The sequence below is a fragment of the Anolis carolinensis genome, unplaced genomic scaffold, assembly GCF_035594765.1.
Source record: "Anolis carolinensis isolate JA03-04 unplaced genomic scaffold, rAnoCar3.1.pri scaffold_14, whole genome shotgun sequence".
Taxonomy (NCBI): domain Eukaryota; kingdom Metazoa; phylum Chordata; class Lepidosauria; order Squamata; family Dactyloidae; genus Anolis; species Anolis carolinensis.
In genome coordinates this window covers 3,733,969-3,753,395 of record NW_026943825.1, presented here as the reverse complement: position 1 = coordinate 3,753,395, position 19,427 = coordinate 3,733,969, and the positions used below count along the sequence as shown (strand labels likewise).

The 19,427-nt window shown below is 36.9% G+C and overlaps 1 protein-coding gene across 1 annotated transcript in view; it reads right to left on the bottom strand.

Annotated features, from left to right (window-relative positions):
• The window catches only part of arhgef2 (Rho/Rac guanine nucleotide exchange factor 2), a 112,253-nt gene that overhangs the window by 91,021 nt on the left and 1,805 nt on the right, over positions 1-19,427 (bottom strand). Inside the window, exons 2-6 of the mRNA XM_062964761.1 lie at positions 10,622-10,908; positions 6,275-6,443; positions 5,099-5,207; positions 4,883-4,922; positions 2,265-2,373 (exon numbers count right to left, since the gene is read on the bottom strand). Of these exons, the coding sequence (XP_062820831.1) occupies positions 2,265-2,373; positions 4,883-4,922; positions 5,099-5,207; positions 6,275-6,443; positions 10,622-10,872 (678 nt within the window). The 5' untranslated portion in view covers positions 10,873-10,908. The remainder of the gene's footprint in view (positions 1-2,264; positions 2,374-4,882; positions 4,923-5,098; positions 5,208-6,274; positions 6,444-10,621; positions 10,909-19,427) is intronic.

Below are 19,427 nucleotides of genomic sequence, written 5' to 3'. Positions count from 1 at the left end.
CAACGCCTTAAATCAAGAAATAGCTTCCTAAGATCCACACAGGAAGATCTCAGCAAGCAAGAGTCCAAAAGCGGCAGGCTAAAACCCGTAACCTCAATCAGTGGCTGATGCCGGATGATAGACTACCATCTGAGCACACAGAAGACTGGCAATCGCGAAAACCTTAAATCAAGAAATAGCTTCCTAAGATCCACACAGGAAGATCTCAGCAAGCAAGAGTCCAAAAGTGGCAGGCTAAAACCCGTAACCTCAATCAGTGGCTGATGCCGGATGATAGACTACCATCTGAGCACACAGAAGACTGGCAATCGCGAAAACCTTAAATCAAGAAATAGCTTCCTAAGATCCACACAGGAAGATCTCAGCAAGCAAGAGTCCAAAAGTGGCAGGCTAAAACCCGTAACCTCAATCAGTGGCTGATACCGGATGAAAGACCATCCCATATTAGGATATCAGCCAGCACGCCAACGCCTTAAATCAAGAAATAGCTTCCTAAGATCCACACAGGAAGATCTCAGCAAGCAAGAGTCCAAAAGCGGCAGGCTAAAACCCGTAACCTCAATCAGTGGCTGATGCCGGATGATAGACTACCATCTGAGCACACAGAAGACTGGCAATCGCGAAAACCTTAAATCAAGAAATAGCTTCCTAAGATCCACACAGGAAGATCTCAGCAAGCAAGAGTCCAAAAGTGGCAGGCTAAAACCCGTAACCTCAATCAGTGGCTGATGCCGGATGATAGACTACCATCTGAGCACACAGAAGACTGGCAATCGCGAAAACCTTAAATCAAGAAATAGCTTCCTAAGATCCACACAGGAAGATCTCAGCAAGCAAGAGTCCAAAAGTGGCAGGCTAAAACCCGTAACCTCAATCAGTGGCTGATGCCGGATGATAGACTACCATCTGAGCACACAGAAGACTGGCAATCGCGAAAACCTTAAATCAAGAAATAGCTTCCTAAGATCCACACAGGAAGACCTCAGCAAGCAAGAGTCCAAAAGTGGCAGGCTAAAACCCGTAACCTCAATCAGTGGCTGATGCCGGATGAAAGACCATCCCACATTCGGATATCAGCCAGCACGCCAACGCCTTAAATCAAGAAATAGCTTCCTAAGATCCACACAGGAAGATCTCAGCAAGCAAGAGTCCAAAAGTGGCAGGCTAAAACCCGTAACCTCAATCAGTGGCTGATACCGGATGAAAGACCATCCCACATTCGGATATCAGCCAGCACGCCAACGCCTTAAATCAAGAAATAGCTTCCTAAGATCCACACAGGAAGACCTCAGCAAGCAAGAGTCCAAAAGTGGCAGGCTAAAACCCGTAACCTCAATCAGTGGCTGATACCGGATGAAAGACCATCCCACATTCGGATATCAGCCAGCACGCCAACGCCTTAAATCAAGAAATAGCTTCCTAAGATCCACACAGGAAGATCTCAGCAAGCAAGAGTCCAAAAGTGGCAGGCTAAAACCCGTAACCTCAATCAGTGGCTGATACCGGATGAAAGACCATCCCATATTAGGATATCAGCCAGCACGCCAACGCCTTAAATCAAGAAATAGCTTCCTAAGATCCACACAGGAAGATCTCAGCAAGCAAGAGTCCAAAAGTGGCAGGCTAAAACCCGTAACCTCAATCAGTGGCTGATACCGGATGAAAGACCATCCCATATTAGGATATCAGCCAGCACGCCAACGCCTTAAATCAAGAAATAGCTTCCTAAGATCCACACAGGAAGATCTCAGCAAGCAAGAGTCCAAAAGTGGCAGGCTAAAACCCGTAACCTCAATCAGTGGCTGATGCCGGATGATAGACTACCATCTGAGCACACAGAAGACTGGCAATCGCGAAAACCTTAAATCAAGAAATAGCTTCCTAAGATCCACACAGGAAGATCTCAGCAAGCAAGAGTCCAAAAGTGGCAGGCTAAAACCCATAACCTCAATCAGTGACTGATGCCGGATGATAGACTACCATCTGAGCACACAGAAGACTGGCAATCGCGAAAACCTTAAATCAAGAAATAGCTTCCTAAGATCCACACAGGAAGACCTCAGCAAGCAAGAGTCCAAAAGTGGCAGGCTAAAACCCGTAACCTCAATCAGTGGCTGATACCGGATGAAAGACCATCCCCTATTCGGATATCAGCCAGCACGCCAACGCCTTAAATCAAGAAATAACTTCCTAAGATCCACACAGGAAGATCTCAGCAAGCAAGAGTCCAAAAGTGGCAGGCTAAAAGGACAAGTTTTCCCTACCTTTCCCTTCCCGGCCATCTTCCTCAAGAAACTGAGGGTCCGTCCCAAGGTGGTCCCCTCTTTCGGGGGCTGCACCGGGTCGGCGCCTTCGTCCTCGGCCGTGTCGAAGCTGCAAAGAGCATGGAAGGAGAGAAGAGTCAGGAAGACAAGAAGGAGACAAAAAGCAACAGAGAAAGAAAGAAAGAAAGAAAGAGAGAAAGAGAGAGAGAGACGAGCCCGGCACGCAGAGACACAAGGGCTCCGGAGCCAAACAATCCCGCTTTTTGTGGCCGGAAAGCGGCGTGACCTCAAATGCCCCCCGGATCCCGGTCCCGGAGACATAGAAGCATCTCTGTTGGCTTCGGAAAACGTTATTATTTCCTCGGCAAATATTCCGATCCAAGCAAATATTTCCCAAGGATCCCATTCCGAACGAATCTCTTGCCATCGTTTCTTTTGGAGCAAATATTATTATTATTATTATTATTATTATTATTATTATTATTATTATTATTATTAATATCCCATTTTATCTCTCCCAAAGGGGACTCAAAGCGGATTCACATTATTATTATATTAACTTATTATTATTATTATTATTATTATTATATTTATTTACACCCAATTTTATCTCTCCCAAAGGGGACGCAAAGCAGATTCACATATTATCATTATATTAACTTATTATTATTATTATTATTATTATTATTATTATTATTATTATTATTATTTATACCCCATTTTATCCCTCCCAAAGGGGACGCAAAGCAGATTCACATATTATTATTATATTATTATTATTATTATTATTAATATCCATTTTATCTCTCCCAAAGGGGACTCAAAGCGGATTCACATTATTATTATTATATTAACTTATTATTATTATTATTATTATTATTATTATTATATTTATTTACACCCAATTTTATCCCTCCCAAAGGGGACGCAAAGTGGATTCACATATAATAATAATTTAATATAATAATAATATTTATTATATATATTTATACCCCATTTTATCTCTCCCAAAGGGGACGCAAAGCAGATTCACATATTATTATTATATTAACTTCTTCTTCTTCTTCTTCTTCTTCTTCTTATTATTATTATTATTATTATTATTATTATTATTATTATTATCCCATTTTATCTCTCCCAAAGGGGACGCAAAGCAGATTCACATATTATTATTATATTAACTTATTATTATTATTATTATTATTATTATTATTATTATTATTATTATTATTATTATTTATATCCCATTTTATCTCTCCCAAAGGGGACTCAAAGCGGATTCACATTATTATTATATTAACTTATTATTATTATTATTATTATTATTATTATTATTATTATTATTATTTATACCCCATTTTATCTCTCCCAATGGGGACGCAAAGCGGATTCACATATTATCATTATATTAACTTATTATTATTATTATTATTATTATTATTATTATTATTATTATTAATAATATCCCATTTTATCTCTCCCAAAGGGGACTCAAAGCGGATTCACATTATTATTATTATATTAACTTATTATTATTATTATTATTATTATTATTATTATTATTAATATCCCATTTTATCTCTCCCAAAGGGGACTCAAAGCGGATTCACATTATTATTATTATATTAACATATTATTATTATATTATTATTATTATTATTATTATTATATTTATTTACACCCAATTTTATCCCTCCCAAAGGGGACGCAAAGCGGATTCACATATAATAATAATTTAATATAATAATAATATTTATTATATTTATTTATACCCCATTTTATCTCTCCCAAAGGGGACTCAAAGCAGATTCACATATTATCATTATATTAACTTCTTCTTCTTCCTCTTCCTCTTCTTCTTCTTCTTCTTCTTCTTATTATTATTATTATTATTATTATATTTAGTATATTTATTTAAAACCCATTTTATCTCTCCCAAAGGAGACTCAAAGTGGATTAACATACTATTATATTAAACTATTATTATTATTATTATTATTATTATTATTATTAAATTTACTATATTTATTTATACCCCATTTTATCTCTCCCAAAGGGGACTCAAAGCGGATTCACATTATTATTATTATTATTATTATATTAACTTATTATTATTATTATTATTATTATTATTATTATTATTATTATATTTATTATATTTATTTACACCCCATTTTATCTCTCCCAAAGGAGACTCAAAGTGGATTGACATATTATTATATTAACCTATTATTATTATTATTATTATCCAACTTTATCTCTCCTGAAGGAGACTCAACGTGGATTAACTTATTATTATTATTATTATTATTATTATTATTATTATTATTATTATTATTATTATATTTATACCCCATTTTATCTCTCCTGAAGGAAACTCAAAGCTGATTAACTTATTATTGTTGTTGTTGTTATTATTATTATTATTATTATTATTATTATTATTATTATTATTATTATTATTATTATTACCCCACTTTATCTCCCCTGAAGGAGCCTTTGCAGTAGTTCTATTCCTGAATGGCAACTATTCCTTTCTGAACGAACATTTGAAATTATTATATTCCGAACGAATCATTTATATTCTAAATGAATATTTTGCAGCGATGATTACTTACCCGTTGGTCAGGCTCACACCGTCAGCATAAAGGGAAATTCCTGGAAAAAGAACAAATATTTGTATTTTTTTTCCCACATCTGAAATTTCTGGCATCATACACTCTCACCCCTATCAAAGTGGCTTGACATAAAAGCATTAGCACACAATTTAAACTATGCAAATATGTAAACATCAAAACGGAATTAAATATAAACAGTAATTTTATATCGCTCACCATCAGCGTCTGGATAGCTGTCGATGCCACTCAAGGAAACCGATTTCGAGAGTGATTGACAGGCAGAGTTTGGGGAAGAATGGTACCGTTGCATCCTGTCCGAATGTTCCTGAAAAGGAGATTGAATCCTTAAAGACAGCATGCTTTGATTGGCAGTTTATTACTGTTATTAGTAGAACAGGTAGTTTATTTAGTGTTTAGACCAGGGGTCATTGACCTGGCCCCCGCCCTCAGTTTTATAATATAATATTTTTATATCAGTTTTAATATTATAAAATATTGTAGATACATATAATATTGATAATAATCTTATGTTATACAATATAATACCAATAGTAATACCATATAATAATATTAATTATATGTTATATATTACATATTTTATAATAGTATAGTGGTATAGTTCAATATCTATATATATAAAAGAGTGATGGCATCAGGGCGACCCACAAAACAACAAAACTACAGGCCCCCCAACCTCGAAATTTGACAACACAACCCATCATCCACGCCTCTAGGTTGATACAACAAAAAGAAAACAAAAATTAAGTCTTAATTAGAGAGAGAGCAATAATTGCCTTTATCCATTTGCTGCCAGTTAGAAGGCTAAGCTCCTCCAACTTGGTCTCCTAGCAACCCAATAAAAAATAATAAACAATAATTAAAAAAACACTAAAAAATTAATACAATAAAATACTATAATAACAGAAAATAACTAAAAATAATACAAGAAAATAATAAAATATAATAAATAAAAAGATAACTTACAATAAAATTAATAAAAAAAAATACAAATAACGTCAAATAAAAATTACACAACAATTTTTAACCAATACCACCACCACTTTGCCACAGCAACGCGTGGCCGGGCACAGCTAGTAGTAATATATAATGCTAATATTGTGTTATGCTAATAGTATAATATATTGTAATATTATAATAATAATAATAATAATAATAATAATAATAATAATAATAATAATAATAATAATAATACCCTGCTTCATTTGTCCTGCAGGAGACTCAAATAACCACAGCATTGATCTTTAAAACTTTCCAAGTTTCCCCACGAAGCTGCAAGTGAGTTGCACTGGAGGAACCTTGAGCTACGGCACACTTCAAGCGGTGCAAAAATGGATTAACTCTACAGTGCGGATGCCCTTTGCTCCCACTTGCCTGGGGGACGTCTGGATCGTCCTCGTCTTGGGAAAGCAGTGACTCCAACTCGTCGTTGCTGTGGATGATGGGGGTCCGGCGGGGGTCCCGCCTTCCGGGGTGGAGTCGGTCCATTTGCTCGGCCGAAGACGAGTCCATCTCATCGATGTCCAGGCCTCTCAAGCTCACGCTGGAAAGAAAGGAATCCCGGAGGTCAAGCACTCTCTGATCCCTCCCGACAGATGGCCAGCCAGAGAAGGAGACTCTGCTGGACTCCGAGGCACAAAAACAAAGCAAGTCCATACCAGAAGATCTTCTCCCGGCTTCAGTCTTAACCACGTCTCAATGCTTTTGCATATTTCAGGCGCTTAGAAAGGCTCACTTCCTCCACGGAGTGTCCCGAACCCAGACCCCAAAAAATCCCTTTTGGAGAAGTGAGCGTTTCAGTTTAATTTAGTTCACAAAGTGAACATGAACTTTGAAAGACTCGGACGGTTAATATTATTTATGTTATCATATTTACTTATCATTAAATTTTATTATTATGATATTGTGTATATTATAATAATATTATTTTTTGAAAAACTCGGATGGTTAATATTATTTATGTTATCATATTTACTTATCTTATTATTATGATATTGTGTATATTATAATATTATTTTTTTGAAAAACTCGGATGGTTAATACCCATCGGTTTGTGACAATTACAGACCAATCTCCATTCCAACCTTCCATTTTTGGGCAAGGTTCTGGAGCGGGTGGTGGCCACGCAGCTCCAGGAGTTCCTCGATGACACTGATTTTCTGGACCGCTCGCAGTCTGGATTCAGGCCTGGGCACAGCACTGAGACGGCTTTGGTGGCCTAGGTGGGTGACCTCCGCAGGGAGCTGGACAGGGGGAGTGTGACCCTCCTGGTTCTCCTGGACATCTCAGCGGCTTTCGAGACCATCGACCATGGTATCCTTCTGGGGAGGCTCGCCGGGATGGGGCTCGGGGGCACGGTTCTGCTTTGGCTCCAGTCCTTCCTGGAGGGCCGTTCCCAGATGGTGAAGCTGGGGGACACCTGCTCGGACCCCTGGCCATTGACCTGTGGGGTTCCGCAGGGGTCTATTTTATCCCCCATGCTATTCAACATCTACATGAAACCGCTGGGAGAGGTCATCCGGAGTTTTGGAGGGCGTTGCCATCTCTACGCAGATGACACGCAAATCCACTACTCATTTCCATCTAACTCCAAGGAAGCCCCTCGGATTCTGAACCAGTGCCTGGCCGCTGTGGCGGACTGGATGAGGAGGAACAAGCTGAGGATCAATCCTGACAAGACAGAGGCCCTCCTGGTCAGTCGCTCGTCGGATCGGGGTATTGGGTGGCAACCTGTCCTGGACGGGGTTGCACTCCCCCTGAAATCACAGGTCCATTGCAGTTTGGGGGTCCTCCTGGATTCAGCGCTGACGCTTGAGGCTCAGGTGTCGGCGGTGGCCGGGAGGGCTTTTGCACAACTCAAACTTGTGCGCCAACTGCGACCATACCTCGTGAAGTCTGACTTGACCACGGTGGTCCATGCCTTAGTCACCTCTAGACTGGACTACTGTAATGCACTCTACGTGGGGCTTCCCTTGAAGACGGCCCGGAAATTACAATTGGTCCAACGCTCGGCTGCCAGATTAATAACGGGGGCGAGTTACAGGGAGAGATCTACTCCACTGTTTAAGGAGCTCCACTGGCTGCCGTTCACCTTCCGGTCCCAATTCAAGGTGCAGACCATCATCTATAAAGCCCTAAACGGTTTGGGACCCACCTACCTCCGTGACCGTATTTCCTTCCATAAACCTGCCCGATCTTTACGATCATCCGGGGAGGCCCTTTTAGCACCACTGTCTTTATCCCAGGCCCGCCTTGTGAGTACAAGGGAGAGGGCCTTCTCTGCTGTGGCCCCCCGATTGTGGAACTCACTACCTACTGAAATTAGGCAAGCTCCCACGCTGTTAGCTTTTAGGAAAGACTTGAAAACATGGCTCTTCCGCTGTGCCTTTGGTGAGTAATTTCTGTTATTTCTGTGTTACTCCCACCCCGAACATCTATCCTCTAGATTACCCCACTTCCATATGTCCCTGCCCGCAGTGGAGTACCCCTATGTCCCTCTCACCCCAGGTTTTATCTGTGTGTTCACGTGGCCTGCCCTTGTTTTACTGTTTCTTGATTTCTTGATGTTGATGCATTTATTGTATTTTTAATGGTGCTATGTTATGTTGTTTTATATTTTGTTATATTGTATTGCTCTGGGCAAGGCCCCATGTTAGCCGCCCCGAGTCCCCGTTGGGGAGATGGTGGCGGGGTATAAATAAAGTTTTATTATTATTATTATTATTATTATTATTATTATTATTATTATTATTTATGTTATCATATTTACTTATCTTATTATTATGATATTGTGTATATTATAATATTATTTTTTTGAAAAATTCGGATGGTTAATATTATTTATGTTATCATATTTACTTATCTTATTATTATGATATTGTGTATATTATAATAATATTATTTTTGGAAAAACTCGGATAGTTAATATTATTTATGTTATCCTATTAACTTATCATTAAATTTTATTGTGATGTTATTATGATATTGTGTATATTATAATACAGTAATATTATTTTTAATTATTACCGTAAATACTTGAGTATAAGCCGACCCGAATATAAGCCAAGGCACCTAATTTTACTACCAAAAAAAATTGGGAAAACATTGACTCCAGTATAAGCCGAGATACCAATAAAATTACCGTATATACTCGAGTATAAGCCGAGGCACCTAATTTTACTACAAAAAAAGGGAAAACATTGACTCCAGTATAAGCCAAGATACCATTAAAATTACCGTATATACTCGAGTATAAGCCGAGGCACCTAATTTTACCACAAAAAACTGGGAAAACATTGACTCCAGTATAAGCCGAGATACCAATAAAATTACTGTATATACTAGAGTATAAGCCGACCCGAATATACTCGATATACCGTATATACTCGAGTATAAGCAGAGGCACCTAATTTTACCACAAAAAACTGGGAAAACATTGACTCCAGTATAAGCCGAGATACTAATAACATTACCGTATATACTCGAGTATAAGCCGACCCGAATATACTCGATATACCGTATATACTCGAGTATAAGCAGAGGCACCTAATTTTACCACAAAAAACTGGGAAAACATTGACTCCAGTATAAGCCGAGATACCAATAAAATTACCATATATACTTGAGTATAAGTAGACCCGAATATACTGGATATACCATATAAACTCGAGTATAAGCCGAGGCACCTAATTTTACCCAAAAAAACTGGGAAAACGACTCCAGTATAAGTCGAGATACTAATAACATTACCGTATATACTCGAGTATAAGCCGACCCGAATATACTCGATATACCGTATATACTCGAGTATAAGCAGAGGCACCTAATTTTACCACAAAAAACTGGGAAAACATTGACTCCAGTATAAGCCGAGATACTAATAAAATTACCATATATACTTGAGTATAAGTAGACCCGAATATACTGGATATACCATATATAGAGTATATGCCAAGGCACCTAATTTTACTACAAAAAACTGGGAAAACATTGACTCCAGTATAAGCCGAGATACCAATAAAATTACCGTATATACTCGAGTATAAGCCGAGGCACCTAATTTTACTACAAAAAAAGGGAAAACATTGACTCCAGTATAAGCCAAGACACCAATAAAATTACCGTATATACTCGAGTATAAGCCGAGGCACCTAATTTTACCACAAAAAACTGGGAAAACATTGACTCCAGTATAAGCCGAGATACCAATAAAATTACTGTATATACTAGAGTATAAGCCCACCCGAATATACTCGATATACCGTATATACTTGAGTATAAACCGAGGCACCTAATTTTACCACAAAAAACTGGGAAAACATTGACTCCAGTATAAGCTGAGATACCAATAAAATTACCATATATACTCAAGCATAAGCCGACCAAAATATACTCGATATACCATATATACTCAAGTATAAGCCGAGATACCAATAAAATTACCGTATATACTCGAGTATTAGCCGACCCGAATATACTCAATATACCGTATATACTCGAGTATTTGCCGACCCGAATATAAGCTGAGGCACCTAAAATTAGGTGGTAAAATTAGGTGCCTCGGCTTATATTCGGGTCGGCTTATACTCGAGTATATACGGTAGTGGGTGATCTTGGGTGAGTCACACTCTCTCAGCCCCAGAAAACCCCACGAGAGGGTTGCCGTAAGTGAGAAACAACTCAAAGGTCGAACACAACAACATCCACGTCGCAATGACTTACCTTCTCTGATTGAAATCCGGGTTGTCGTTGTCGTCGTCGTGGTCGAGGATTTTGCCCGGTTCCCAGCTGTGCCGCCGGAAGGAGTCGTATGTGGCAGCGCAGACCCTCGAGCGCATCGGCACCCCCAGGAACTGCGCATCGCCGTCCTCTATCTCCGTTTCGGGCTCCGCCACGCATGGCTCCACCGCAGAGAAGCTGCGAAACTTCAGGACCGGCGGGGAGCCCGGGGAGCCTGGTGAGCCACCGCTCATTGTTTGAGGAGCATCCGAGTCCGAACGGCAGAAAGGCTGGGACAAGAAAAAGGCAAAATCAACATAGTGCCGTCTCTAGGACATTCTCGGTCCTCTATCACAACTCCGCACTGGAGGACCAAAACATGCCTGCTGTTTAGGGATCTCTAGGTCTGGGTTGCTGTGAGTTTTCCAGGCTGTATTCCAGCTGAATTAACTCCTGACGTTCCACCTGCATCTGTGGCTGGCATTGTCAGAAGTTCCGTTGGGAGTGAAGCAAGCAGAGTGTGTATTCAACCTCCAACAAAATACATACTAGGGTTGAATGAAAAGTAACGCCTCCACCTTCGTTTCTTGGGTTTGGATGGGAATATTTTAATAAATATTTTAATATATTTAATAAATATTTTATAATGTTTTAATACTGTCTATACTCGAGTATAAGCCTAGTTTGTCAGCCCTTTTTTTAAGACTGAAAAAGCCCCCCTCGGCTTATAATAATAATAATAATACTTATTTATACCCGGCCACCATCTCCCCACGGGGACTCGGGGCGGCTCACATGGGGCAAGACCCAACTAGCACAATTTACAAAAACAGCATAAATACATTGAACAATATACAAAAAATAATAAAACACAGTAAGACAATAAAACAAGAGTTAATACAGCTTATACTTGGGTGAGGGTCCCGGTTGGCTTATATTTGGGCCAGCTTATACTTGAGAATATTTGGTAAATGTATTATTTTCCTCTATTATTATTGGCATTATTACATTTATTATTTTTCCCTATTATTGTTACTACTATTACATTTATTTTACTCTATTTTTATTGTTATTAATAATACATTTATTATTTCAGTCTGATTTTATTATTATTATTATTGCATTTATTATTTTACTCTATTTATTATTACGTGTATTATTTTCCTGTATTTATTATTATTATTCCATGTATTATTTTACTCTGTTATTATTAAAAGGATACATAAGCACATTTACATTGAAGAAGATGAGAATAATGATTTGATCAGAGTTGGACAGTCTTATCTTAAATCTGAGCTTTATGTAAATATTCTAAAACATTTAACCTACTGATGCCTCAATTCATGTAATTTTATTGGTACAGTAGAGTCTCACTTATCCAACACTCGCTTATCCAACGTTCTGGATTATCCAACGTATTTTTGTAGTCAATGTTTTCAATTCATCGTGATATTTTGGTGCTAAATTTGTAAAAACAGTAATTACTACATAGCATTACTGCGTATTGAACTACTTATTCTGTCAAATTTGTTGTTAAACATGATGTTTTGGTGCTTCATTTGTAAAATCATAACCTAATTTGATGTTTAATAGGCTTTTCCTTAATCCCTCCTTATTATCCAACATATTCGCTTATCCAACATTCTGCCGGCCTGTTTATGTTGGATAAGCGAGACTCTACTGTATCTATTTTTATTTCTGAAATTTACCACCCTCGGCTTATACTGGAGTCAATGTTTTCCCAGTTTTTTTGTGGTAAAATTAGCTGCCTCGGCTTATATTCGGGTTGGCTTATACTCGAGTATATACGGTAAATCAAAAGCAGAAATAACTCTTAGAACGTGCTCTTGAACTACCACTATTCACTTTTCCACATAATCACCAGACAATTGGATACATTACTGCCGACGATGAACAAGTTTTCTGAAGCCGTCATGGAAGAAGTCGACACTCAGTTTCTGCATCCAGCGTCTCACAATCCCCGTCGTGCACAGATCTTCCGAGAGCCAAGCAAAGCAATAATGTGACCCACATGGTTCCATACTTCACACTTCAACAACACAACCGTTCAATGCTAAGGCTTCCCCGTCTGCGCAGGGTTCCATACTTCGCGCTTTAACAACACAACCGTTCAATGCTAAGGCTTCCCTCCAAATGGAGCTAACTACCACAATAAAGTGTGAAATCAAGCTGGAAGGAGACCCATTTGAATCCGGTCTCGTGGATTCTGGGTTCGATCCCTGCCTCGCTCACCTGCTCCGCTCTTCTCTCCGCAAACAAAGTCCGCTCCGAGCCTTCCTCCGCTATCTTTCCAAAGATAGGAAAGGGAAACGGTGTCGTAATATCATCACTCCCATCCTGTTTGGGTTTCACGCCAACTTTCCAATGGGATTTTATTTATCATGTGTCAGAAGCGAACCCAGTGTACAAGTTGCAAAGTTTAAAAACAACAACTTGGAATTATACTAAGTGTCCTTTGGAGTTGTAGGGACCAGGATGTATAGTTCACCTGCAATTATACTAAATGCAGTATACTAAATGTCATTATACTAAATGTCCTTTGGAGTTGTAGAGACTGGGATGTATAGTTCACCGACAAATACAAACAAAGTTTAAAAACAACAACAACTTGGTCTTATACTAAATGTCCTTTGGAGTTGTAGGGACCGGGATGTATAGTTCACCGACAAATACAAACAAAGTTTAAAAACAACAACAACAACTTGGCCTTATACTAAATGTCCTTTGGAGTTGTAGAGACTGGGATGTATAGTTCACCGACAAATACAAACAAAGTTTAAAAACAACAACAACGTGGCCTTATACTAAATGTCCTTTGGAGTTGTAGGGACCGGGTTGTATAGTTCACCGACAAATACAAACAAAGTTTAAAAACAACAACAACTTGGCATTATACTAAATGTCCTTTGGAGTTGTAGGGACCGGGATGTATAGTTCACCGACAAATACAAACAAAGTTTAAAAACAACAACAACGTGGCCTAATACTAAATGTCCTTTGGAGTTGTAGGGACCGGGATGTATAGTTCACCGACAAGTACAAACAAGTTTAAAAACAACAACAACGTGGCATTATACTAAATGTCCTTTGGAATTGTAGGGACCGGGATGTATAGTTCACCGACAAATACAAACAAGTTTAAAAACAACAACAACGTGGCCTTATACTAAATGTCCTTTGGAGTTGTAGGGACCGGGATATATAGTTAATTTGCAATCAGTGAGCACTCTGACAAATACAAACAAAGTTTGAAAACAAGAACAACCCCACCCATGATGCATCCAGAGCAAACTTGCCCATATAACAAATGCTAAGGACTGATGGAGTTTTTTGGAATTGTAGTTCACCCACAACCTTATGCATTTAATTTCAAAAAAAACTAGCATAGAGATATAGATGAAATAATCAGGCTCGGAGAACAAGAATGATCTCAGTTTTGGGAGGAAACGCTTCCATGGGAACCTCGGGAAAGTGTACACAACAACACAACTCCGGGTCCCACCCAGCCGAGGAAGGGAAAGCGGGCAAAGGTGACCCGGACCGGCCGCCAGCCCTGGGAAGTGTAGTTCTACAAGGTCTTTTTTGACAAAACTACAACTCCCATGACCCCAACAGTGGGGTCAAATCCACAATTTCTATCAGAAGTCCCAACAAGAGAGATATGCTTTGCAAGAGCAGGCCAAATAGTATCTGTATTTATCATCCAAACGAAACTCGTGACGCTTGGCCAAACTACAAATCCCACTGACGTCCTGTTTTTGAGAGAGACATGGCCTCGCCAAACTACAAATAAATAAATAAATGAACTACAAATCCCACCGACGTCCCGTTTTTGAGAGAGACATGGCCTCGCCAAACTATAAATAAATAAATGAATAAATAAATGAACTACAAATCCCACCGACGTCCCGTTTTTGAGAGAGACATGGCCTCGCCAAACTACAAATAAATGAATAAATGAACTACAAATCCCACCGACGTCCCGTTTTTGAGAGAGGCATTGCCTTACCAAACTATAAACAAATAAATGAATAAATGAACTACAAATCCCACTGAAGTCCCGTTTTTGAGAGAGACATTGCCTTCCCAAACTATATATAAATGAATGAATAAATGAACTACAAATTCCACCGAAGTCCCGTTTTAGAGAGAGACATTGCCTTCCCAAACTATAAATAAATAAATGAATAAATAAATGAACTACAAATCCCACTGAAATCCCGTTTTTGAGAGCGACATGGCCTCGCCAAACGATAAACAAATAAATGAATAAATGAACTACAAATCCCACCGAAGTCCCGTTTTTGAGAGCGACATGGCCTCCCCAAACTATAAATAAATAAATAAATAAACAAACTACAAATCCCACTGACGTCCCGTTTTTGAGAGCGATGTGGCCTTCCCAAACTATAAATAACTGAATGAATAAATGAACTACAAATCCCACCGAAGTCCCGTTTTTGAGAGAGACATGGCCTCGCCAAACTATAAATAAATGAATAAATAAATGAACTACAAATCCCACCGAAGTCCCGTTTTTGAGAGAGACATGGCCTCGCCAAACTATAAATAAATGAATAAATAAATGAACTACAAATCCCACTGACGTCCCGTTTTTGAGAGAGACATGGCCTCCCCAAACTATACTGTACTTGCCGAACTACAAATCCCAGGATCCCAAGGCAGCTCAAGCGGTGCCCGTCTTGCAATAAGGAAAACATCACGAATGAAAAAAAGGACATAATAAAAACGCACTTGTGAAAGGAATGTAAACACTCTTGACTTCCCAACCCTTTGGCTGAAGGAAAAGGAATGTAAGAAATATACAAAATAAGGGATGGCGCAAGGGATTCAGCAGGATTATAATAATATTAATATAATAATATTATAATGTAATACAATATTATACTAATAATATTATAATATACCGTATATACTCGAGTATAAGCCGACCCGAATGTAATCCGAGGCACCTAATTTTACCACAAAAGGTGTTTATGCAACACCTGTGTGTGCTCAGGGCTGGAAAATAAAGCAAAATAAAAAATAAAATACAATTACCGTATATACTCGAGTATAAGCCGACCCGAATGTAATCCGAGGCACCTAATTTTACCATAAAAGGTGTTTATGCAACACCTGTGTGTGCTCAGGGCTGGAAAATAAAGCAAAATCAAAATAAAATACAATTACCGTATATACTCGAGTATAAGCCGACCCGAATATAATCCGGGGCACCTAATTTTATCACAAAAGGTGTTTATGGAACACCTCTGTGTGCTCAGGGCTGGAAAATAAAGCAAAATAAAAAATAAAATACAATTACCGTATATACTCGAGTATAAGCCGACCCGAATGTAATCCGAGGCACCTAATTTTACCACCAAAGGTGTTTATGCAACACCTGTGTGTGCTCAGGGCTGGAAAATAAAGCAAAATAAAAATAAAATACAATTACCGTATATACTCGAGTATAAGCCGACCCGAATATAATCCGAGGCACCTAATTCTACCACAAAGGTGTTTATGCAACACCTCTGTGTGCTCAGGGCTGGAAAATAAAGCAAAATAAAAATAAAATACAATTACTGTATATACTCGAGTATAAGCCGACCCAAATATAATCCGAGGCACCTAATTCTACCACAAAAGGTGTTTATGGAACACCTCTGTGTGCTCAAGGCTGGAAAATAAAGCAAAATAAAAAATAAAATACAATTACCGTATATACTCGAGTATAAGCCGACCCGAATGTAATCCGAGGCACCTAATTTTACCACCAAAGGTGTTTATGCAACACCTGTGTATGCTCAGGGCTGGAAAATAAAGCAAAATAAAAATAAAATACAATTACCGTATATACTCGAGTATAAGCCGACCCCAATATAATCCGAGGCACCTAATTTTACCACAAAAGGTGTTTATGCAACACCTCTGTGTGCTCAGGGCTGGAAAATAAAGCAAAATAAAAATAAAATACAATTACCGTATATACTCGAGTATAAGCCGACCCGAATATAATCCGAGGCACCTAATTTTACCACAAAAGGTGTTTATGCAACACCTCTGTGTGCTCAGGGCTGGAAAATAAAGCAAAATAAAAATAAAATACAATTACCGTATATACTCGAGTATAAGCCAACCCGAATATAATCCGAGGCACCTAATTTTACCACAAAAGGTGTTTATGCAACACCTGTGTGTGCTCAGGGCTGGAAAATAAAGCAAAATAAAAATAAAATACAATTACCGTATATACTCGAGTATAAGCCGACCCAAATATAAGCCGAGGCACTTAACTTTACCATAAAAAAACCAGGAAAACATTGACTCCAGTATAAGCCGAGAGTGGTAAATTTCAGAAATAAAAATAGATACTAATAAAATTACATTAATTGAGGTATCAGTAGGTTAAATGTTTTTGAATATTTACATAAAACTGTAATTTAAGGTAAGACTGTCTAACTCTGATTAAACCATTATTCTCATCTTCTTCAATGTGCTTATGTATCCTTTTAATAATAATAGAGTAGAATAATAAATGTAATCATACTAATAAATACAGTAAAATAATAAATGTAACAATAATCATGTCAGAGTGAAATGATAAATGTATTAGTAATAATAAAAAAGAGTAAAATAAGTGTAATAGTAACAATAATAATAGAGCAAAATACTAAATGCATTAATAATTATAAATAGAGTAAAATACTAAATGTAATAATACTAATAAATACAGTAAAATAATAAATGTAACAATAATCAGATCAGAGTGAAATGATAAATGTATTATTAATAATATAATAATAATAGAGTAAAATAAGTGTAATAGTAACAATAATAACAGAGTAAAATGCTAAATGTAATAATACTAATAAATACAGTAAAATAATAAATGTAACAATAATCATCTCGGAGTGAAATGATAAATGTATTAATAATAATAAAAATAGAGTAAAATAAGTGTAATAGTAACAGTAGTAATCGAGTAAAATGCTAAATGTATTAATAATAATAAATACAGTAAAATAATAAATGTGACCATAATCATGTCAGAATGAAATAATAAATGCATTAATAATAATAAAAATAGAGTAAAATAAGTGTAATGGTAACAATAATAATAGAGTAAAATACTAAATGTAATAATACTAATAAATACAGTAAAATAATAAATGTAACAATAATCATGTCAGAGTGAAGTGATAAATGTATTATTAATAATAAAAATAGAGTAAAATAAGTGTAATAGTAACAGTAGTAATAGAGTAAAATACTAAATGTATTAATAACGAATAGAGTAAAATAATACATGTAATAATACGAATAAATACAGTGAAATAATAAATGTAACAATAATCATGTCAGAGTGAAATGACAAATGTATTATTAATAATAAAAATAGAGTAAAATAAGTGTAATAGTAACAGTAGTAATAGAGTAAAATACTACATGTATTAATAATAATAAAAATAGAGTAAAATAAGTGTAATAGTAACAGTAGCAATAGAGTAAAATACTACATGTATTAATAATAATAAAAATAGAGTAAAATAAGTGTAATATTAACCATAATAATTGAGTAAAATACTACATGTATTAATAATAATAAAAATAGAGTAAAATAAGTGTAATAGTAACCATAATAATTGAGTAAAATACTAAATGTATTAATAATAATAAATAGAGTAAAATAATAAATGTAATAATACCAATAATAATAGAGAAAAATAATAAATGTACCATATATACCCGAGTATAAGCCGACCCGAGTATAAGCCGACCCGAGTATAAGCCAACCACGACCCTCACCCGAGTATAAGCTGAGAGGTGCATTTTCAGTCCTAAAAAAAGGCTGAAAAACTCGGCTTATACTCGAGTATATAAGGTATATTAAATTGTATTTAATACTATGGCCTCCAAGGCATTTAATCTTATTAGTTTGTTTCCCAAACGGCTTCCATCCTCGTGGTTCTTTATTTATAGCTCTGAAAGCAAAATGAGCAAAAGGTTCAAATAAAATGTAAAAACACTCCAGAAAAAGCACGAACTAATACTGAATGTTCCTGACAACGCCCCACCCAGAAGTCAAAAATAAAGAAATGACAAGACGACCATGAAACCTCATTATTTATTGGCCATCTTATCAGAAAGAAAATAACGAGGAGGAGGATTAGATGGTTCCGGGTCGGTTTCCCAATCCAACTGTGTCTAAAAGACGATGTGATTTAAAAAAAAAAAAATTAAAAATGGCATAATCTTTATTTCTAACAGTTTAAAGAGACAACCAGGTATATCAGTCTAACAACAGAGAAACCTAAGTGCCTTGCATTAATGCTAGTGGATGTTCGCCACTAAAGAAAAGATCCACGATGTATAGTTAAGCTATGTTTAACTATACTTTGGTCCCCATTTTAATTCTAACTATGTTAATGTGTATAATTTTGCACTTTTGTGGGCAAAACGTCAGGAGAGAATGCTTCTGGAACATGGCCATACAGCCCAGAAAACTCACAGCAACCCAGAGATTTCTAGGTTCCTTAAAATTAGGATTTGGGGCAAATTTGAGTCTCTCCAAGAAAGAAAAAACAGCTAATACTACTAATACTACTACTACTGCTACTAATAATAATAATAATGTAACAAAATAATAATAATAACAATAATAATAACAACAACAACAACAACAACAACAACAACAACAACAACAACAATAGCAACAATAAAAACATCTGTCTGGAACATAGATAGATAGATAGATAGATAGATAGATAGATAGATAGATAGA